At 30.5% G+C, this 24,228-nt stretch overlaps 1 protein-coding gene across 2 annotated transcripts; it reads left to right on the plus strand.

Moving 5' to 3' along the window:
• Nucleotides 1–15: 15 nt before the first annotated feature.
• On the plus strand, nt 16–24,228 carry LOC148606554 (merlin-like). 2 transcript variants are annotated; one of them, XM_088543991.1, is made up of 16 exons: nt 16–243; nt 1,887–2,015; nt 3,154–3,360; nt 4,579–4,730; nt 5,018–5,093; nt 6,368–6,502; nt 6,992–7,066; nt 8,901–9,014; nt 10,708–10,830; nt 12,184–12,315; nt 13,573–13,658; nt 13,975–14,080; nt 16,109–16,156; nt 18,985–19,109; nt 19,754–19,913; nt 20,391–23,489. In XM_088543991.1, exons 1-16 carry the CDS (start codon nt 136–138, stop codon nt 20,439–20,441), a joined length of 1,827 nt encoding a protein of 608 aa, XP_088400117.1. In that variant the 5' UTR covers nt 16–135; the 3' UTR covers nt 20,442–23,489. The 2 variants fall into 2 exon arrangements, with proteins under 2 accessions (XP_088400117.1, XP_088400119.1); XM_088543993.1 differs by lacking the exon at nt 16,109–16,156 and having other exon boundaries at nt 43–243; nt 20,391–24,228.

The raw sequence follows: 24,228 nt of genomic DNA on the forward strand, positions 1-24,228 counted from the left end.
CGGCTGATCATCTGAGTGTTTTCTTGATCAGAGATTAACCATAATAAACAAATCTCTTTGAGATCACAATCAAAACAAAAATTGGAAAAATGTGAAAGTTGGCAAAGTGTAGATATTTTCACTGTTACTGCCAAAATGCCTTTTGTAAACATGAAAAAGGCGTCACAGGCGTCTGGCAGTTCAAAAAGTTTCGCTGTGAAAGTGACAACAATGGACGCGGAGCTTGATTTCAGCACTATTGAGGTTAATATCATCCTGTCCAGCCCTGCCCATCGCCTTGACTAAAATAACTTGCTTAAGCTAGCTTTACAAACACCATTATATAATTTTAGGTTTTGCCTTAGGGGAATGGAGTTATTTGTACTCAAATAATATAACTGATAGGGTCTAAAATGTGTAACCCAGACCCATATCCAAATGATTGTTTGCTAAAATATTCATTATTGCGGTATGTTACGAACTGAAAATTGCATGAGATGTGCAAAAGTCTGTTTCAGTTAATTTCTATTCAAGAAAATGATATATATTTTTCTTTTTAGATCAGTTTCTGATTTCTAGTCTGAATTTCTTCTGACCCTGCAACCCTCCTCTTTTTTATTAGGATATTGATATGTTGGGTTGGGATCAGAACGATGTGCCATACGGAAAGTTGGAGAATCTGCGGTACTGCGGAGTACCATCCTTCAACTGCTTGTAATGACTTTCAAGTTGAAATTGTGCATGTCACACCTACCTAGTTCGATTCCGGAATTATTTTCCAGTATGCTGATGCAAAATATGCTACAAAAATTACATTTTTATTGTTTTCAACCATTTTCCTTGAGAGGCTCTGTTTTGTTGATATTTTGAAACGTAATAGAGAGTAGGCGGGAGCTTGTTACTTTTGGAATCGAAGGGTAGCGGGCATGTGATTTTTCAGCAGAATTATGAAATATTCTGTTAGGTTCTGGTTTTAAGAATCTTTTCTGATCCCTTCCGTTCCAAAAGTTACAATGTCTAAGCATTTATAAAGAAAATTGAATATTGAATATTGATGTATGAGGCAAAATAGAATTTAGCCTCTCAAGAAGACATTTTCAGGGTTCACGCTACTGATGTATAGATTAGAAATTCAATTTATGAATATGCCATACAGTCAGCAGGCTGATTTCATTTTGTCCAAAATATTTAGTTACTTACATATGTAGCTTAAAGAAAAAGTAACATTTATCTCAATAAAAGAAAATGAATATATGAAAATGCTTGCTTATATTGTGTGCATGTACATGTTAGTAACATATAACGCATGTAATTTTAAAAAGCATTAGTAAATGATGCGCATACGTGTTCACTTCTCCCTGTTCATCCCCACTTCTCCCTAGTGTCTCTGAAAGAGAAGTCACTTCTCCCTGTTTTTCTCAAGTAGCTTGAGCCCTGATTTTGTTTTTACAAGGCACTCCATACATGTACATGTACATGTAGCAGTAATAAAAAAAAAAAAAAATACTTCTATTCTTACTGAACAAAAATAATTTTCTTTATTTCTTATTACATTATTCTTATTAGGTTTTATATGTAAGTAAATACATATGGATGTACATATGTACGCAAGAAAAGGTGATAGTCTGTTTAAACATATGCTGTGTACAATTACCTCTTTAATTCAAAAGCCAATGTACATATATGCTCTGTATAGCTATTCATTTGCAAAACCCATGGTTTTAAGTGTGGTTTTGTTGAATATGACATACATGTATACAAATGTATGTGTCTTTTAGTTCTTTTGCACTTCTTGTAATTCTCCTTATGTTTTTTGTTTTTTTCTTTGTTTTTTTCCCTCATGTGTTTGTTATCATTCACATTACATTTACAATTTCTTTGAATAATCTTGTGTCTCTATTTTACAGCATAAGGCTACTGGAAAGGACTTGTTTGAATTAGTATGTAGAACTATTGGTTTGAGAGAAACTTGGTACTTTGGACTGCAGTACATTGACTCTAAAGGATATATAGCATGGCTTAAATTTGATAAAAAGGTTAGAAAATGTATATATACAGGGGTTGATGTGTTATGAACATGTGAAACCATCCTTTAACAAAATTCTATGTATAGTTTCAGTTGTTGTGTCAATAAAGGGCCAGTGACAGAAAGCCAAACCTTCAATCATGGGACCTTTCCTTAATTTTTCAATCATGAAACCTTAACTTTAGTAGAAGTCTATGGTTACATACATGAATTCAACCAGTGAGCTTTTAGAATGTATGCAAAATTAGTCCTGCACTAGTTTTAGTACACTTGTGTTATGTTGCTGTGGAAAAAGTACGCATCAAATCTACTCAAGTGTGCTTGTGTTTTGCAGGAATTGTATTTTCTTCATTTCTACATAAAATGGTCACTAATTTTCTGCATTAAATATTTTTTTGAGTTTTGCATAAAGACCCTTTTTTGTGCAATGTAGGTGAATTCCCAATCTATTTTTAGCTCATTGTCTTCTAGAAGCTGGTGTCGCACTGCAAGGTAGTAAACCCTACATAATATTCTTAGGGCTATTAGTGTAAACATGCAGCTTTTAGGTGATGTATAGTCTTTTCCAGGTTAAATTTAAGGTAGAAGCTTCATAACACATTGAACATGATGAAATTAGCATTGGGGCCTATGGGAAGTGACATTAGTGGTTTATAGCCTTTATCATGTTTATAAAAAGTAGACAATAGGTGATTCATGCATGTCAAAAACCCACAGAATTTACTTTTTTATTTTTTATTTCAGAAACAGTTACAAACCACGTAACCAATTTTATTTTGTCATTCTATAGTTTATTTTTAAGATAAGAATTAAATGTACTCTGCATGAAATTGTCATTTTGCAGCAGTTATTGTTTTTGATTTGGTTTGGTTGATTTTAGTCGGATGAATTTATTGTCTTCTTAAAAATACAGATCTGAATACAGAAAGGACTAATGTTACATAAAAATATAGCATACAAATGTATGTAGACCAAAAAGGCACCATTTGTTCAGTGTTATTTCTACAACATGATTCACCTCTACCATAGACAGTGTCTTGATTTTATATGGCACTTCATTCTTTATTCATATAGTGATAGGGTACATATATAATCCTGAAACTGGTTTCATATTTTAGGTTTTTCATTGACTGTCATTTTCTTTCTAGGTCTTAGACCAAGATATACCTAAAGAATCTCCTGTACAATTTTTGTTCTTGGCCAAATTCTATGCTGAAGATGCCTCAGAGGAACTCATACAAGAAATCACACAGCATTTGTTTTTCTTACAAGTGAAGCAGTCAATACTAAACATGGACATTTACTGTCCTCCTGAAGCTTCAGTATTGTTGGCATCATATGCTGTTCAAGCTAAGGTAAGGAGGAAGTAGACAAGTCTAACTTTAAATAAATCCTCAGAAATGTTTTATGTTGTCTGTTTAAGAAATAGTTTTTGCCTAATATTGCTTTGTAGGCAAGTTTAAGATTCAAGTTGCCTTAAAATTAAATAGGATATATGTCCATGTGTAATCCAATTTAAGTAGCTGTCTTTGTAAGAATCATGTAAAATCTGAAAAAATGTGATATACCCTAAAAAAAGGTTACATATTTTTATTTTTGTAATTAAGTTGTTTTATGGGTCTATACTATGAAATGTGTAATTATTCATTCAGATCTGCCTACTCTTAGGAGATAATCAACATTGAAAATCCAGTAGATTCTATTGTATTTGAGTGTCATTTACAGAATTATCTCCCTTAATTTTGAAATCTTCAGTGCATTCTATACAATTTTTTATCTCCTAAGAGCACGGGTTAGATGAAAAACTGAATGTTGATTTCTGTTTACTATGGCAATTCAAACAAAATATCAAAAATAAAAATATGTAGGCTTTTTACCCATGAATCACATTTTGCATGATTTTTAGCTGGAGTGCTACTTACACATGTAAATCTTAAACACATTTGTACTTTGACTTTTCTCCTTAGATCTTCTCATGCTTAGTCTACTAGAAAGTGGACAAAATATCTCTGTATATGTTAATATTATAGTAAAATAGTATTTTAGAGCTAATTGTTTAGCAATTTCCAAAAGAAAGCAGAATACAAAGATAAAAGTGAAATTATACATTCCGATTTTTTGTAATAGCTGAGTTGCTTATACATGTACATCAGACATATTAGGGTTCAAACATTCTCATCTGGAAATGCATGAAATAGCTGCTATAGAACACAAAACCACAATCAGTCAGTCACTGTATTCTGTTTTAGTATGGAGACTATGACATAATTTCACAATCAGTCAGTCACTGTATTTTGTTTTAGTATGGAGACTATGACACAAGTTCACAATCAGTCAGTCACTGTATTTTGTTTTAGTATGGAGACTATGACACAAGTTCAAAATCAGTCAGTTACTGTATTTTGTTTTAGTATGGAGACTATGACTCAAGTTCAAAATCAGTCAGTCACTGTATTTTGTTTTAGTATGGAGTCTATGACACAAGTTCAAAATCAGTCAGTCACTATATTTTGTTTTAGTATGGAGACTATGACACAAGTTCAAAATCAATCAGTCACTATATTTTGTTTTAGTATGGAGACTATGACACAAGTTCATACAAGCCAGGTATTTTAGCCAGTGAAGACTTACTGCCTCAGAGGGTTATAGACCAATATCACATGACTGCTGAAATGTGGGAGGAAAGGATTAAAGAATGGTATGCTGACCACAGAGGCATGTCTAGGTAAGTTATCTCCCTTTGAACTGTTGACTTTTTATGGTTAGTCTGTTTCAGTATGAATAAAATAAGAATAAAACAATGCCCATACAGTGGAGCTGTGATATAAGACAACATTATAAAGTCTTTCACTCAAAGTATTTACCATGGGACGGGACAGTGCATAATGATTTAATTTTTTCGTGAAATATGTTAAATATACATACACGCTAAAAATGTTTTTAAGAGTCACAAAAATAGCTGCCTACACTAACAAGCAAAGTGATTTTTTGTTCATATTATTTTTTTTACAGAGATGAAGCAGAGATGGAGTATTTAAAAATAGCACAAGATTTAGAAATGTATGGTATCAACTATTTTCAAATTAAGGTAGGTTTAATTTTAGAATTTACATAATGATAGTTTTATTCAAGTGCAGTACTGAAAACATATAAAGTTTTTGTACTTTTGTGTACATGTACATGTGTGCATACCTAACATATAGAAATTGTACAATACTTATTACTTTACCTGGATTAAAATTTTTAAATGGTTCATTGAACATATGAATATTGTATATTATTTGCTTCGTAACCTAGAATTTTTGGTTGATTGAACATAAAGAAATTGTTTGGTACTTTTACTTTGTCTAGATTGAATGGTTCTATGATTGAACATAGAAAACTTTCTCAATAACTTTCATAAACTTAAGTAGAGTCTTTTTAAAGATCAGAAAGGAGGTGATTCATGCATGTCGAAAACCCACCTAAAATCAGACAGAGGGTGATTCATGCATGTCAAAAACCCACCTAAAATCAGACAAAAGGTAATTCATGCATGTCAAAAACCCATCAAGCTTACTTTTATTACTTGTTCAGAAACAGCTATAAACCACATTAACAGTCAGAAGTTTTTCATTTGGGTGTGGTGTTTTGAGATAAAATTTATATAGATTGTACATGACATTAGAACTTTGCAAGAGTTATTGTTCTTGATTTGGTTTGATTGGGTTTAGTGGGATGTTAAGTGGCACTCCACATAAAAAATGTGATACATGTACATGGTTGGAAAGCCTACATATTTTTATTTTTTGATATTTTGTTTGAAATGTCATAGTAAACTTAAAGTTACATGTGGTTTTTCATATAACCCGTGTTCATAGGAGATACAAATTATATAGAATGCACTATAGATTTCAAAATTAAGGGAGATAACTCTGTAAATGACATTCAAATACAATAGAATCTATTGTATTTTCTATGTTGATTATCCCCTAAGAGCAGCATGAATGAATAATTACACATTTCACAATATAGACCCATAAAACAACTTAATTCCAGAAATAAAAATATGTAGCCTTTTTTGGGGTGTATCACATTTTTCAGATTGTGCATGATTCTTACAAAAACTGCTACTTAAAGTGTAGCTTTCTCAAAAGTACATATCTAAATACAGAAAAGACTATTGTCACATAAAAATATAGCATATGTCGACCAAAAAAGCATTATATGTTCCATAGGTTTTTCTACACCATGAATCACCTTAATACATTGTCTGTGTCTGAATTTTATATGGATTGGTACTTAATATTTTGTAAATGATTTCAGCATAAATGTAGTACTGACATGCCACATGGCATTAAATGAAGCTGATTTAATTTTTAGAATAAACGTAATACAGATTTATGGCTCGGAGTAGATGCTAATGGTTTACATGTTTATGATCGAGGCAATAAGTTGTCGCCTAAAATAACGTTTCCATGGAGTGAAGTAAAAAATATATCATTTAAAGATAAAAAGGTAAGATTGGTAGTATTATTTTATAGCAGGTCAAAACTGAAAAGTTTGGCTGTAAAATGATACATCAGTTTCGACAATTTTTTTTTGTAGAATGCTCATGAATATCATCTATTTCTTAATTCTGAATAAAATATATTAAATTTTTGTATGGATTATTTTTTCCTTTTTAATTTATTTTCATAGGAGAATTGCAACTTCAATATCAGTTCTAACTCAATTTTATTTATATCGATAGAATTGTTATTGTTGGAAAAATAACAATTAATTCTATTCATATAAATAAAATAGTATTGGAACTGCAACTTTTTCTTAAACGAAAGGACACTGACAGGATACTTCAATATAACCCCCTTTGTCAACGTTACAGCCTGATCACCAAAAGTGTCTTTCTATCACAAAAAAGTGGAGATAAATATATTACTATTTTTTATTCTTTTATGAAAGCTGTATGATACTTTTAATCATATTTCTGATCTTTTCTGTTTTCAGTTTACTATAAAACCTGTTGATAAAAAAGCCAGTGATTTTATATTTACTGCACCTAAGTTACGGATAAATAAATTGGTAAGTAACAAGTAACGCTCAGTATACGTCAAACAATATATCTATCCTTCAGGAATTCAGATGCAGAAATTGTCTTTTTTTTTTGTCATATTAGATTAGAAGTTATTCATAATGGGTATGATGTAGTACCCATTTACACAAGGGTTGGCTTTTATATTTGTATTTTATAACTCACTAATGCTCGGTATAAAATAATCGAATATAAAGACCCAGCCCAGGTGTACATGAGTACTATACCATACCTCCATGAATTATTTCTTAAAAGACACAAATCTTAAAAAAAAACATACATAAGTTTATAAAGTATGATCATGATGATCAGACAGAACTCTGCCTAAATTATGGTATGGATCATGTAAAATGGTGAAGTATAACTCCACCTGAAAATCATGTAAAAAACATCATAATCATAGTCAAGCAAAATAGCAATTGTAAGCCTGAACTTTATGAGATTTTTCACAGCATTTGCCAGCTATGGCATAACTTTCGTTAATACAGTCGACTCCACTTAATGGCATATCGCTTTATTGCATATTTCGGTTATTAGCATAATTTTCTCCTGCACAAAACCATTTCCTATTATTCTATTAGGGAAAAAATCGCTTATTTGCATAGGCCTTGCAGGTGCATTTCGGTTTATTTCATAGAAATTTTGCCTCATCGAGGTAAAGACAGGGTTTCCCAAATTCTATTTTAAGCCTTCGAGTCATAAATATGTCAATCATATTTATTGTTGTAAAAACTAGGTTATCATGAATCAGGAGGTGTTAATTATGGATTAAAAACATAATGGACATAAAAGACAATTTAAATGATTTCTAATTGCATTAAAATAAACAAGCACCTAGGTCAACAATGACTTCTGACGACATGCCAAACATCACCTTATGATGCGGCTTGGGGTTCGGCTTGGAGTTCGGCTTGGAGTATTTTTTGTCCCTATTTAAATTCTTCCGACTACAAATGATTATCAATGTAAATTTAATTTTCTTTAATGAGCTGAACAGTTTTTAGTGAGCTTGGGTTACTAGGCATAAATATCAACCGAAAATTAAAAGTCATCATTCAGTACAATGTCTAATGAAATTCAACTACCCTAAGGTGCCCCATACTATCCACACCTCATAGGAATATATTGAGGTCAATGACACGTATAATACACAACTATCAGTGTACAATGGTGATTGAACAGAGGAATAAAAACGCACAGACCATTTCAAAAGCCCAGAAACTGCAAACATTGATGAATATTACACTGAATCCTGGCTGAAATATGAAATATGGGATTTTCTTTCATAGAAAGGTCAGGAAATTACTTGACTATTTATAGATGAGAAACACGTGGTTTTACTTATAAATACACACGACGTAAAGAAGGTCAACAAACAAGATAAACACAATACATATTATTATTTATTGATAAAAGAACAATACAGTGTGAAGGTCTATAACAATTAAATACCAGATCAGAAATGTTGAACAGTGATATCCCTTGTTGATCCACAGTATCGTCGTCTTACCTGAACTCACACTTCCGGTAAAATCGTAATTTCGGTTATAAGAATAGCCCGGTTATTTGCATAATTTTTACTGGCAAATAGGCTATGCAATTAAGCGGAATCTACTGTATTAATATTAATTTCAGGCAATCAGATAAAAGTATCATTTCTTTGTTTAATGTCAATCTAATAGCAAATCACTGTGGTGAAATCCAGATGGAAAGTTTACTTGACTGATTAGTTTTTATGAGCACAAAACAAAGGCCAGATGTAAAATAGTCAAGTTTGGGACATAGGGTCTTGTGGTTTTTAACCCCCAGTCTTTATATTTTCAGATATTAGAGTTATGTGTTGGTAACCATGAGTTGTATATGAGACGACGAAGGCCTGACTCAATGGAAATACAACAAATGAAAGCTAATGCTAGAGAAGAAAAAGCCAGAAGACAGGTGTTTTTTTAAGTAGTGCTCCAACTAAGAATCATGCAAAATGTGATTCATGGGTAAAAAGCCTACATGGTTGTTTTTTTTTTATATATATCTTGTTTGAATTACCATAGTAAACAGAAATTAACATTCAGTTTTTCATATAACTCGTGCTTTTAGGAGATAATTGTTTAGAATGCATTGTAGAATTCAAAGTTATGGAGATAACTCTGTAAATGACACTAAAATACAACAGAAACTGTTGCATTTCCCATGTGGATTATCTCCTAAGAGCAGACAGATTGGAATGAATAATTATACATTTCATCATATAGACCTATAAAGCAACTTAATAACAAAAATAAAAATATGTAGCCTTTTATTGAGGTGTATCACATTTTACAGAATTTGCATGATTCTTACACAGACTACTACATAATTACTGTAAAATGTGTGCTTTTGATTCATAAATACCATTGTTGGTGATCACTAGTAATGTTCTAGACCTAGTAAAGCTGAAAATTAATTCTGAAAATTAATAAGTTACATTTATATAGACAAATAAGAACATTTACCAACAGCCTTATGATAGTAAACTATTGTGTAACTGAAAATAAACTGTGAAGATGTCTCTTTTGTCCTGCTAAGCATACTCCCATTGATCTACAGCTGACATGTAAAATGCTATGTGGAAAGATAGTCATGAACTAGATGTAGATGTTAAAGACATATACCAATTGGCAAATATAAACCATATTAAGAATTGCTAAGGTGAAAATAATTACAGACAGATGAATAATACAATATAATTATTTAAGCTTAAGAATTTATTACATGTATCTGTAAATTGTATTTCCTTTTTGGTTAAGTTTCTTGTGTGTGTGAACAAAGTTACAATTTCTTTCTTTGTCTGTCATTTAGTGTGTAAGATACATGTTTACTAGTAAACAAGAAGTAAAAAAAAAATATACTAAACATGTAGTTAAATTTCAACCTGTTCAACAGAGGTAAATTCATATTAAGTAGTCTTTGTAAAAATCATGCAAATTCTGTAATATGTGATACAACCCAAAAAAAGACCTACACATTTTTATTTTTGATATTAAGTTCTTTTATAGGTCTATATGATGTATAATTATTCATTCTAATCCGTCTGCTCTTAGGGGATTATTTACATTGAAAATCCAACAGTTGTATTGCAGTGTCATTTACAGAGTTATCTCCCTTAATTTTGAATTCTACAGTACATTCTAGGTCACTTTTATCTCCTTAGAACAAGGATTATATGAAAGTATTTGTTATTTTCTGTTTATTATAATATTTTAAACAAAAAAATATGTAGGCTTTCCAACCTTAAATCACATTTTGCATGATTGATATCTGGAGTGATACTTTTAAAATTTGAATATAAAAAATTCAACCAAGTTTATAGTATGCTACACATGAACAAAATTGGTTGAAAATGTAATGATTTTTTTGGGTCAATCTGTGTGTTTGTTCATAAAAGATCTCTGAAATTAGCAATCACACTTTGTGGAAATTTGTTAGGGTAGCTTGACCCTGTATGTACTTGATCATCTTACATCATCATTTAAATTTGACCAATTAAACAAGAGTTACAGGACTTTGATGTTTTAAACTTCAAATTTTACTGATGTTAGGGGACTTGTGGGTACATGTTACATAATGTAGCATTGTTTTCTCTGTTTTATTACAGCAAGACAGAGCTCGGTTGGCAAAAGAAAAACAATTGAAAGAAGAGGCAATAAGGGAAAAAGAGGACATGGAGAGGAAATATAAACAGCTTCAAGATGAAGTTAGAAAGGCTCAGGATGAATTGGTAAAGTTTTAGGCAATGAATATAAGTGTTAAAAATTTAGAATTTTTTTTTTTAGATATTTATCATGACTCCTTATTTTAACTAAAAAGGAATTGACTATTAATCCAAAAGCACTGTGTCACCTTAATATAGCTGAAATATTGCTGCTCAGGCGTTAAACCCCAACAAACAAACAGAAGCACTGTGGGTTGACTTAAATGAAAGAATGTAAATGCCAAAAACTGTATCAAATATTTAGAATCTTGGACTACCTGATCCTCAATTTTGTGAGGTACATTTTTATTGGCTTAATATTTTGAAAAAAAAAGTGTCAATAGCAAATGAAAAAAAAATCATTCCCTAACTGTGAACAATTTTTAGAATTTGGTCAAAAAATCATTCCCTAACTGTGCACAATTCTGAAAATTTGCTCAAAAAATCATTCTCTAACTGTGAACAATTCTGAAAATTTGGTCACAAATCCTTGTATTTATCAGGGTTGGAAAAGAGCATTTACAATATTTTTTATTTTATCCATTTGCAAAAGACGTCAAATTCAAGAATACTAATCATATGAATATCTTGCATTTCATTATGCTATTATCATGTTTGAAAGAATTACCTCTTATCGCCATTTTGTTTAAAATCCCTTTGATCTTGCTATAAAGTAATTTTCAATCTCACGCCAGTTGAGTGAGAATGAAAGTTATCGCTTGTTTTTTTGTCCTCGTGTGACATACAAGCAACAGCATAGGAATATTACTGCGTATGAAATAATGGATAATTTGTGGCAATATTTTCTAGTCTACAATGGAAAATGATTAAATACAGTAACTTACCCGATTAGAATGAATAAATCCCAAAATTATTCCACAAATTTTAAACTCAACCATCAAAGTTCACCGATTTAAAAAAAAAAAATGTGTATAAAAGCTGCACAACATACGTGACGTCACGTAGCATGTCGCTGAAAAATAGTTCCAAAAGGAAATTTTGCCGCGCCTATAAAACTTACATATTTAGGTCAATAAAACTGAAAATAAAAGAAAACTAATACCTTACAATTCAGCAAAACTGCAATAAACAGATTATTAAATATTTTTTCAACTCGCAGGAGTTTCTCATGCTCATCTCATCTTGATGCAAAGCCGCTCGATGAGATAAGCATTAGAAACTCCCTCTCATTGAAAAAATATCAAATAATCTAATATTATCATTAACTTAGATTGATAGAACCAAATACATAGGGAGATACAACTGAAAAATAAATCCTCAGATACTGGTACTTTTCAGAAACCAATGTCTACCTATGTTTTCACTGCATTCAAATTTAGGACATTTTTCAATTACTTTCTCTTACTTTGAATATTACAGAGAAGATCACAAGAAACAACTGAATTATTAGCAGAGAAAGCTGAGTTAGCTGAAGCTGAGACTAAATTACTGAATCAGAAAACAGCTGAGAGTGAATCAGAGATACAGAGAATCAAAATGTCTGCTATAAAGGTAAATGGAAACTTAACAGTGAGAAATCTATTGTTTTTACCTGTCTCACCAACAATAGAAGCAGACCTAGTAGCCGCTTGACTCTGTCTGTCTGTCTGTCTGTCCGTCCACCCATCATTTTATATGGCAACCAAGGTATCATTCATCATAATCCTTTTGAATTTAGATTTTAAATCAGGTAAAGTATTATCATAGCCTCAATAACTCAGGCTTTATCTGTTTTTCAGGTTTAAGGTTAGAGCCTGGTGTCATTCCAAAGAACTTTTTTAATTGAAGGACCAGTAGAAATGGGTGTTTAGGAGCCGAATTTGAATTTCATATAATCACTACAGTTGCTGTTGTCATATAAATGGGTGTTTCTATTTCAAATTAAAATTTGGATTTCTTGGGTATCATTGACCACCTGAACATTTTTCTTAAATTTTTACTGAGAATGGAAATGAAAAAATAACTTTTACTTAGAATGAATTTAATTTTTTTATTAAAATGAATGTCAATAATGTGAAAATGTAAGAAAACCATATAACTAGTATGAATATACTTCTTAAAAAAACAAAGTATGTGCACTGTTAAATATGAAAGTTTTTTTGCAATTAATCATAGTATTTTTTATTTTTTTTACCCATCAATATTGTATAAGAATGAAGTATTGATTAAAAGTATTTATTTCTGAGTTATCTCCCTTGAGTTGTGAAGCCTTGCCTGAAATGACACTTTTTCCTACAGAAAATAGTATCTTCCAAAACTAGAACTTCAGAATGTTATACTTAAATGTGTTTTAAATGATGTACTTTGAAAGAATTATTATTCATGGGGTACCAATTTTCATGGTTTTTGTGGGTAGGCCAAACCACAAAATTTGGTTCTCAAGGAAAAGATTTCCATTGATGTGTATACTGAAAACCTCAAAACCACGAATTCAAGAATCCACAAACACATGTTTCTTCTCTAATCCACGAAAATAAGTATCCATGAATTAAAGTACTTCCACAGTAATTTATATTGTTCATAAGATTATGTGGGTCATTGCTGAAGTCTGAGCCTTTATGTAGCCTCTTCAGTAGCTCATATAGATCCTCACACTTCGCTCTTTTTTGAAATTTTGAAGCTGGAATAGTCCTAGGACAGATATGAGAAATGTGATGTTGAAAATGTGATCTATAAAAAGATATGCAATGTTTAATATGAGAGTATAAATAGAAATGCAATGCTAGAAAGTGAGATCTATAAATAATTTTGTTTTACTTTTATATTCAGACTGAAGAGGAGAGAATGAGAATGGAGTATCGGGCCAGGGAAGCAGAGATGATTGCTGCTAAACTCCTGGAGGATTCAGAAAGGAGGTTTGATTTTGAAACAATTTACTACATAAAAAATTTCAATAATTTGAATTATTTCAGTAAGGGATATATAAGATTTAAAGAATTAATATAATGGCTTTTTTTTAGGGTGTTTAATATTTATAAAAGCACTTTCTTCTGTGATCTGAGTATCTATTTTACTACCTAAAAGTACCTCTTACACTTAACTCCTTTTAAATTAATATTTACATGATATATTTGTTTTTAATTTTTGCCTTACTGATAAAAAAGACCAGTATTCACATATCTTTCACTTAATAGATAAAGTATTGAATAACACAGAATTTATGGATTTCAGGGCTAAGGAAGCAGAGCAGTTGAAGGTAGATCTGTTACAATCCAGAACAGCTGAGAAGTTAGCCAAAGATAGGCTGATGGAAATTACAAAATCTAATGTCTACCAGGTAACTTTCTTCAAAGTAGGAGCACACTTAGGTGTGTCACTGTAGATGTGTTAGATTTAGATACAAAACTTGAAATGTTCTCCAATATGGTCCCTGTACTGTATAAAAACAGAAGATATGAAATACACCTCAAGTTGGACCCTGTGCTTTATATACATAGAAGATATGAAATATACTGCAAGTTAGGCACTCTGCTTTTATAAATATATATAGGGGCATGAAATATACTCCAAATAATTCCTCATGTCTTCAGATATTTTTGATTTAATTACAGCTACAGTTATATATGGTTGATTTGGTAATTTTAGAACTTCCATGTTGACATTAGTTCATTGAGAGGAAGAAATTCATCAAAAAGAGCTTGTATGTTTAAGAATTAGAGCTGTGCTTCAAATACTTAAATGTGTTTATGATTTATCATATACATATAAATAAGCTTGAACTATTGTTTTCATATACATGCAATATATTCTTATTGAAACTTATTGTAACAGTATAGTGTACATTCATTATTTATTCTCATATACATACACAGCTCAAAGTGCCACATATAATAATCATAGGGTTATCAATTCATAAGATAATCGTATGATAGTCATGTGATAATCATATGATGCTCAGATGTTGAATTTGGATTGGAAACATGATAATTATGCAATAACTACATGTTCATTGAAACATGATAATCATATGGTGCTTGATTCATACGATTATCATGTGTTGCAAACCTTTTAATTCTCATGTGTGGCACATGTTGTATTATATTCATGTACTTGCACTTTTTGTAATTCATTTATAACTGATGGCTTATATTTAAATAAGCCTACTTACTTGTATTTATTTACAGGCAAAGTTGAGGTAGAATGCATTTTATTAAAAGAAATCTTATTGAATATGAATAATGATAATTTCTTGCCTAGTATTTTTTTCTGAGATTCAGATGGTAGGTTTTAATAGTAAAAATGTACTTGTCTTTGAAATCACTAGAAGTATTGTTTAATTAGTGTCAGATAGTCAACACAATAAATATACATGTACTGGTAGAATCAATGCTGTGTATTGTTGATTGACATTTATACATGTATACCATTTATTATTTATTATTCTGCTTCCTGTAAACATGTTAAACTGCAAAACTAAGAAAAATCTTCTTGTTTATAGGAACCTTTTCTCGTGGTTTTTTTAATTATTAAGAAACAAGGAACAAAACACTATACAGTGTGCTAGGGCTTTTGAAAATTTTCACTTTCCCTGAATTATTTATGATAAAAATTACTTTCCCACAATACAAATGAATGCAAAAAAACAGTTAAATTTCACATTCCATAGGTTAAAATTCACTTGACGAGAAATAGGAATCCTAGAACACTGCCACGGCATCATTTTACAAAGTTTACATAAGACTTACGTGAACATAAGTCCCATTGGTTTGTTAAGAATTTATGTGATGTAAGTCTTACATGTCTTACACATACTTTGCGAAGCCATGCCCTGAATAACCCATTACTGGTATTTTTTTTAATTCTTCAATTTAAATTAAAAGATATGCTGTAATGTATTCTGCCAAATTTTGACTGCTGTTACAAATGTATACAGAGAAGTTAAATTAAGAATTCAAACAACTACAGATTTGCTTAAAAAGACGTGTGGCAAATGCTCTTACCTTTAAAATATATGTAGTTATGAAGTCAGGACAGAAATTTCACATTGAGCCTGATAGGATGAGATGTGATGTTCTGTGAAGATGTTCAAAGTGGACGTTATTCTGTTTATCAGTGACTTCACAGTGAATTTGAAGTAACATGGTCATTGGATATTGCCAATGTTTCAAAGTATTTCAACAGTAACCTGAGATAGAAAATATCAGGCAGTATGAAAATGGATAATGATAAAGTTGCCAATAATAAATTTACCAAACCTTGAAAGTGGTTCCCTGTATTAATGCTTTAACAGTTTTTTAATCCAGTTCCTGTGTGTGAAAACCATGTCATATTTAGCCAATTATTTTATTACTTTATTACTTTATAGCAATACTGGACTGCCTTTCCACAACCATTTTATATTCCACAGGCTCAAGTATGATACACAGTGGGCTTTCCTTCAAACACTGCAGATTGAGATAAACGCAAGGCCATTCAAACTTAATTTCATGGTTCTCAGGCTAATTTCTTTCTAAAACAAATGACGGGTGTGAAATATTTATTTTTAACCTTTTTATTAATTGAAAAAGTTATAAAGATGCTTTTTATATTGTTTATTGCCAGAAAAAATGTGTTTGAGCCTTTGAGGTGTTTTTTATTTCTTTATATAAGAGTTGAGATTAGGGAGGGGCTGAAAACTAATTGATTATATTTATTTGACCTAAAATTTGGAAATATTTTTAATCACAAATACTGTAGTCAGCTATTTCTATATCAGTTTATTTTATTATTTTTTAGTGTTTTTCTTCAAGTATTCTCATCATAAAGAGATTAAGATGCCATTTTAAGGACAATCATAACTTGAAAGCTGCACAAAAGTAGATTGATTTGAAAAATGATGCGATCATTATTTCTCAATTAACAGCAATATGAATATTTCAAATATTCATGAGTTCATTTAATTTCTTGATTCTCAGAATTTTGGACTATCTTTCTTAAAATTAGTCACTGATTCAGGCATCTTTTACCTAGATATGGCCACTGAAAAGTGCTGGTTTTTTTTTTTTGGGTACAATTTTATAAGTCAGAACCAATTGATAGAGTTTGTGTGTGTTTTTTTTTCCACATAGTATTGATTATGATGTTAAGCACCCATTGACAGAAATGAAGGATGGTCTGTTAATAACCCAAAATTGTGTTTATTTGGCCTTTTGTTTTTTTTTTTAGTTAAAAAAAGCCTAAGTTTTATTTTGACTATATAAATGTTCAAGTTATGTCATTGATGTTAATTCAATCTTGAAAAAAAAATCCCTCTTATTTTTTTTATATTACCAAATAATTGCTTTTCCTTGAAGTTGTATTTCTCAATCTGCAGTGTCAAATTTACCTATTCTTTGTTCTAGCTTGTTCTGCAGTACTGTTCAAATTATAGATTGGCTGTCTTAAGAAAAAGCTTTAAACAATAAAATGAAAAGTTACTATTGAAACTGTTCAAACAAAAGCATTCATACTTTTTACCAGTCGTATAGTGAAATCTGTCTTAATAAGCCCTTTTGACAAAATATTTGTTGGATTAAGGCATTTGTTTTATTTACTCAGGTTCAGGAAATGTTTGGTATAAAGGTGGTTAAACTACTCTGGGTTTGGTTAAGAGAGGTTTCACTGTATCAGCTGTAGTTTAATATGTGTTTTCCTTGTGTTATTTGAAGCTTAAGGGTGTTTGCTGTTTATGTTCAGACATTTTTATCAGAGTTTTGGACTCCTCTAGTTTTGTTCATTTTATAGCATAACTATTTTTTTCTTTTCGTAACTTCATTAAACACACTTTAAAATGTTATTTGGGAAGGGTTTTTTATGAATCCTTGTTATTTTTTTTTATTGTTTTTAATAGACAAAAAACTACTGAGACAAAACCTATGGAAAATCTAGAAAAATCTATCTCTGGCCAAAACTTTATATGCTTCCATGTGTATATCTCAAAAACAAGTACACTGACCCATCTGTATTTTTTTTTTCATATTTTTTTGGAGCACCAAAGATCTTGATAGATTTTACAACCCTTTGAAGTCTTTGTTATTCTTAAATAGAGCAGCAAAATTCCTTAAAGAAATATGTGTTTGTGGGTAAAAGCTTGAATTAATTGCATTGAAAGGTCACTTTGCAGTCATAAACTGTCTATAAGTGGGGTTCTTTTTCTAATGATAGAAAACTTCATTTTGATTTTTGTTTTCTTTTTATGTTAAATGTTTTACATGGTATTTCAGTTTTTTAACTGAAGATAGTCAAATACTTCCTGAAGGGGTTATTGAATTAATAATATGCTAGAGTTTGTTTTTGTCCCCCACTGCAAAGTGATGAAGGGACATTGAAATGGTATCTTTCAATCAGTCTGTTCTTCCAAAACTCCTTTTAGACTCATCTGCTTTTGTACTCTGAAACCACGTCAATATTTTTGAAAGGTGTACTGTCATAAAGTGAAGATGTCTTGACCATAATGCCTTTTTGATTCATCAAATATTGCAAGAGTTTTATGACTTGCACAATATTGAATTTCATCAACAGCATGGGACATTCTGGCTACTTGTAGCTAACTTGTTGTTTTTTTAACTTTACTAATGAATTCATCAGAGTACTTTATTGGTTTAATACATGTACATGTAGTTTTCGGTAAACATGCGTTCATTGCCTTTTCATTAACATATATGTAGTTGGTTCTGCTTTGTATGCACTGCATATGTCTTCTATTCTGTTGTTCTCTTTTGTTGATTTAGTTTGGGTATTTTATCATCAATCTGAGTTTGCAATTGCATGCAACTTAGTTTAGTTTAGGGGTAAAATATTTAACTGAAAGGTCTCAATTTTTCTAGTTTTTGTTCATAACAAAATAATAACTTTGATTTCATCTTTAAACATTTCTGAAAATAAGGGTTGGTGATGATAGGAAAACTAATGTATTAATTTGAAATTATGCTCTGTCCAAAATATGGGTTCTGATGAATTAGATATTCTTTTTAATTGGAAGTAATTCTATACATGTATAAAAGAAGTGAAAAAAGGAATTTATTTTTTTTATGCTAATATAAATCAGGGTGGAATTTTAATATTTTACTCTGCAGTTTTTAAATATAGTTAAGAAAAATCTTGAAAGAAATCAATTACATGAAGTTATCTCTTTGCAAATGCAACTAATGTAAGAAATATAACATATCTCAATTAAAACTGGTATTTCAAGCAAAATTAAACAAAAATGATTTTGTTTTTCAGTCGTCATATCCATTACCAGAGTTGACTTCTGATATTACAACAGACCTGACTGATGCAGAGCTAGGAGCTGATTTATTTGGTATGGGTGACATGGACCAGTTATCACTAGAAATAGAAAAAGAAAGGTAAAATATTACAATGATGGACGGCTTTCATTTCAAATTCTAATATGATGTGCTTCAAAGATCATTAGACCACAGCCATGGTAAAAAAGTGATAAACACATGACCAACATTTCGTGCAACACATAGGCTGTGTCTATTCAAAAGTATGAAGAAACTAGTCCTATTAGGATTGAAATAAATCAAGAAAACTCCATTTTATCCTTGTTTTACCATGGGCTGGCCATTTATTTTGTTATTTAATCCCTTTATTTAATGGGGCAAACTAATGCAACATAAATGGCTAGCTCGTGGTAAAACAACGATAAAATAGAGTTTCATTGATTTATTTCTTAATTTACCAATGAAAAACTTGTACAATTTTCTAATCAATAAATTTGACATGTTTCTATGAATTTATTATATTGTTATCTCCCCTGACTTTGTTATTGGAATAATTTTGAATATTTTCCATTATTAGAAGGTCATCAGAAGATGAGGAACATGTAATTATTTTTTTAACTTTAAATATTATTTGTTTGATGAACTATATATATACTCATATCTGTTCTAACTGAATGTTTAGTAATGCAAAATACTCATTGTGAGGACTGTTCTTGCTAATAATATGAACATCTGTATTTTGATATGCATATTTTGTTTTCTAGAGTGGAATATATGGAGAAATCCAAACATTTACAAAACCAACTAAGGGAACTAAAAACCGAAATAGAAGTCTTAAAAGTGGAAGAGAATGAAACTGATTTAGATCGATTGCATGAAGATGGCTTACAGAGAGGGGATAGTAAATACTCAACACTTAGACAGGTAAGATTCAGAAATGAGGGTCTGAGGTCATAGCTAAAGGGCATATCCTTAAAGGTCAGGATAGATTATTCAGAGGTGGTCTGTAGCTTTGGGATTCTAACACTTCAAGAGGTGTGAATATTTGTAAAGAAGGATGGGATCAAGTGTTAAAGGTCACCATGGTTTACAGAGTGAAGATAACAAATACTGTATACATAATGACAATTTTTGTTTACTTTCAAAACGTGTAATATAATAAAGAAAATTACCATCTTACAGACTTACCTGATCGTATAGATATCAGACAGTGCTTCATTTACTTTTGTTGCTTTGTATGTGCTATTCGGGTTAATTAACATTTTTAGTTGTGTGTGTGTCTGTTTTCCCTGTCTAGTCTTTAACCCTCGATTATATTCTATCGATTATTGCTTGAATCTTGGTTCCCTTGATTACTCTTTCCAAAAAAAAATTATGATTTGTTATATTTTTCTTTTTTAGGCCAAAGCAAGTACCACACAGTCCAGGGTGGCATTCTTTGAACAGTTGTGATCACCATCGTAACATAATCATGTGATCGATATTTCCTTCTATGTAGTATTTTAAACATTGATCTCTATTTACTTTTTTCAATCAAATTCTGTTTTCTCCCACCAGCAGTCTTGTTTGCTCTCTATGGAATTTGTAGAATATTTTGTACCTTGGCTGGACCAAGAACTTATGTTCAGATACAATTTTAATTTGTTGATGTGTTTACATTTTCTAGTTTAAAAAGGTTTTCTTGTCAATTGAAAGTATGTTGGCATTGATCTTGAATTTGAATTTTATCTCTCCAACAGCACAACAATGTAACAGTGTTTTTGATTATATACAGTGAACAGTTAAATTTTCATGGCAGTTTTATTTTTCACATGAAGACCTATGACACGATTATTAAATTGTTTTTTTCAATCCCTTTGTTATTAAGTACCATTTTGTGTTTGAATCATGCAATGGGTGGCACATCGTAATTCTCAGTTTGGTCTTTTTTGCCTCAAATATATTTAACACATCTAGAAAATAATTGAAAAGCTATTTAAATTTATCTTGAAGCATTTGACATAGATTTCTTTTTTTACTGATTGTATAGGGAAAGAGTGCAGGAAATTTTTCAACAGTGCATTTTGACTAAATTTGGCCTAGAATATCTTAAAAAAGACAAATTTTACAGACACTTTGATGGCTATTTTAGAGGTTAGTAGGTATAAATATTTGGACAATGCAATAAAATCTCTGAATTTTTTTTTATGTGCTACACCTTATACGCATGTTAGACAGAGAAGTACTTAAGAACTTTTCCATGGGTTTGTAAAGCATATCCATGTTTTAGCTGGACAATGAATTGCAACATTTTACATTTCTGTAGTATTTTTCTATTTTAAGTTGTAACTTTGATGTTGTTTTAACATCTCATCAGTTTTTTTTACTTCAGTGGGTAGATTTTGACATGCCTGCATGGCTGACACAAAACCAATTTTGTAATGATAAATATCATTTTTAATTTTATATTACAGTTAACGTATTTTATATAAAATTTATAATTTTCTTGTCTTTTGACTTTCTTTAGGTGAACATAATGAAAGTTTTGCCAATTTTAATGTTTACTGTTGTACTAAGTTACCAATTTGGCTAAAATGTATTAATTATTTGTAATAGAATGTCAGTATTATGAAGTATTTAATTTGAAAGTTAAAGAGTTTTATAAGTTTTTATAAGAATTTTTTTATGGATTGGAGGTATAGATTGTTATGAAAAAAAAACATGCATCAGTTTTTACAATTATTTTTTCAGTGCATAATGTAAAATATTTTAATGCATCGACATTAAAAATAGTTTTCTTCATGGTAGAGGAAAATTTGGTTGCCGTTAGTATTAAAAAAATTGTGTGTAAAATTTGTAAGTGCTATCGTGTTACACCATGTGATTATTATTGTTATCAAACAATGGTGCTTAAGGATGTTACTTAAGGTAAGAGACACAACTCTAACAAATCATTGGAATGTTTGTATTCAGCATTTTACATCAATCTCATGAAAGCATCAAAGTAACTTGGATTTATTTCATTCTATTTCAAATGAAATCTTGAAAGGCTTTGATTAAATTGAATATGATACAAATATATCACTGATTTCAAGAAACTGCAATCATATATTATTTAATGGAGTGTTCTTCACATTGGGTATGTATTTTTGTCAGTTGATTTAAATTTCTTACTTGGTTTTAATTTTCTGTGTTGGTTGTTCTTTTTAAGTACAGCTCCATTTTAGAATACTGCAAACATAGACAGAAGGTGATTCATGCATTTTTGGAACAAAAAAATTTTTTCTGCTTACCTTATTTTTCTTTGACAGACAGGTTCAGCCCATCATGTCTTAGTCAATTTCCTGAAAAAAAAAGCAGCATTTTTCACTATAACCAGTTGGAAAAGTGAAACCTGTCCAAATTGACCCCTGAATAATCCAAAAAACTTGTTTAAACTGGAAATTTTTTTGCCCCATCACATCAATTGTATCTTGAACCTTGGTTAAGCCAACATCTGTTCAAACAAACCAATTTTAAGTTCAAAAGGGGTTCAGTTTAGACAGGTTTTACTGTTATTCAATCCAAAAGAAAAGAATCAGTACATCTTGGCCATGTATCAAACACTGCATGAATCTTAAACAGCACTGTACTTACAGGTAAAATGTTATTTCTCCATACTTTGTTTTTTGTTTGTTTGTGTTTTTTTAAAAATTTTATCATGTTTTTCTTTCTTCATCTCTTCTCATACTTTACCTCTCTTATTGTGTTTACTAAATGATAATGTTTTTTTGTCATGTTTCTGATTTAAGCATAGATGTTTTACATGTATTTTATTATTTCATTTGCCTTGAGCTGGTAGGTTTTTTTTGCAGTGAAACTCACTTTAATTTTTTTGGGTTTTGAGGGTAAGCATATGAAGTTAAGTCTGCATGAAGAAAAGTCAATTACAGCTTTGTCTGATCTATGTTATCCCATATCCAAATTAGCTACAAGCTACAAGTTGTTGATTTACATGTATCTATTATTTATTGTTAACATTGATTCATATACAATGGTGTAACATACATGTGTATAAATCCATTCAAACAATTTTATACCTCTTCTATCATGTCTAAGATAGATAAGTAGTTCGTTGTGATGTATTGCCAAAAAAATAATCCTTTTGATTTGGTCCAATTTGGTTGTTAAATTCATCTCTTTTTCTCATATGGACTTACTTAGAAGAAAACCTTTTCAGTCCATTTTTCATGTTTTCCAAACAATCTGCTTTTTTTTTTCAGTATTAAATTTGTGACTTTTTTTCAAATTGTTGAAAATGATCTTTAATAAAAAAAAAATATTTGTGCTAAATTTGTGGTAGATATTGTATCACAAAATTTATCCTGCATAAATCTTTCATGATCATTAGAATAAATTATACAGTTCAATGAAATGTGAAACAAAAGCTGTAACAACTATTTTTTTTCTTTTAGGCCAAAATAAAATAAAATTACCTAGGTTTTAATCCCTTTCACCTTCCCTGAAAATTAAAAAAAAAGATTTTTTTCCCCAGTTTAGGTTGATTTCTTTACATTGATCATTTCACTTCCATTGATGAAAAAAAAATATAAGATAAAATTTGCCTGCCTGCCCCTAAGTTTGAAAAATGTTGGATGAGAATCTAGGAATTTTTTTATGATGGCCTTAAATATTGCTTTTGTGATTGCACTCATTGATATTTTTATGTTTTATTGAATGTGAAAATTTAAAGGGTAGATAAGAAAGATGTAATTTGATTTTAATGGAAGGGCAAGGTACCACCATTTAAAGCCTCTAAGATTCTATTATGAGTTTAGGGCTACATTATAGAGGGTGACTTCTTATTTAACCCTCCATTCTGTAATGAGTTCAGTTATTCACTTATTACTATTCAGTACAAAATGTCCAGGGGGTAGAAACACAGGTCGCAATAGTAACACACATAGATGACATAGTTTTCCAACCCCCCCCCCCCCTTGAGCATTTTTTGTATGACTTTCTACTTATGTATCAGGTTAATTTGTGGAGGCTGGCCATCTTAAAATCAAATAGCTTCTTTCTAATTTTATATGACCATGACAAGACATATTACCTGATCATGTATAAGTAAAAAAACATTTGTTATTACCATAATCACCAATTATTTATGATCATTGTAGATAATCATTTGTAATTGCATTTATTTGTGTAAGAAGTGCTTTCACAGCTGCAGTGCTGTGTTGATAGATCTGAGATCAATAGGAAAGATAAGTCTTCCTAA

This window comes from Perna viridis, chromosome 9, assembly GCF_037379345.1.
Source record: "Perna viridis isolate PV_CMFRI_1.1 ecotype Kerala chromosome 9, ASM3737934v1, whole genome shotgun sequence".
NCBI classification, from domain to species: domain Eukaryota; kingdom Metazoa; phylum Mollusca; class Bivalvia; order Mytilida; family Mytilidae; genus Perna; species Perna viridis.

Excerpts from the sequence above, each read along its gene's own strand:
- LOC148606554 (XM_088543991.1), top strand. The coding sequence starts at position 136 with ATGCCTTTTGTAAACATGAAAAAGGCGTCACAGGCGTCTGGCAGTTCA. Across the intron at positions 5,094-6,367 it reads TCAACTATTTTCAAATTAAG|AATAAACGTAATACAGATTT; the intron begins GTAGGTTTAATT and ends TTTAATTTTTAG. Across the intron at positions 14,081-16,108 it reads CAAAATCTAATGTCTACCAG|CAATACTGGACTGCCTTTCC; the intron begins GTAACTTTCTTC and ends ATTACTTTATAG.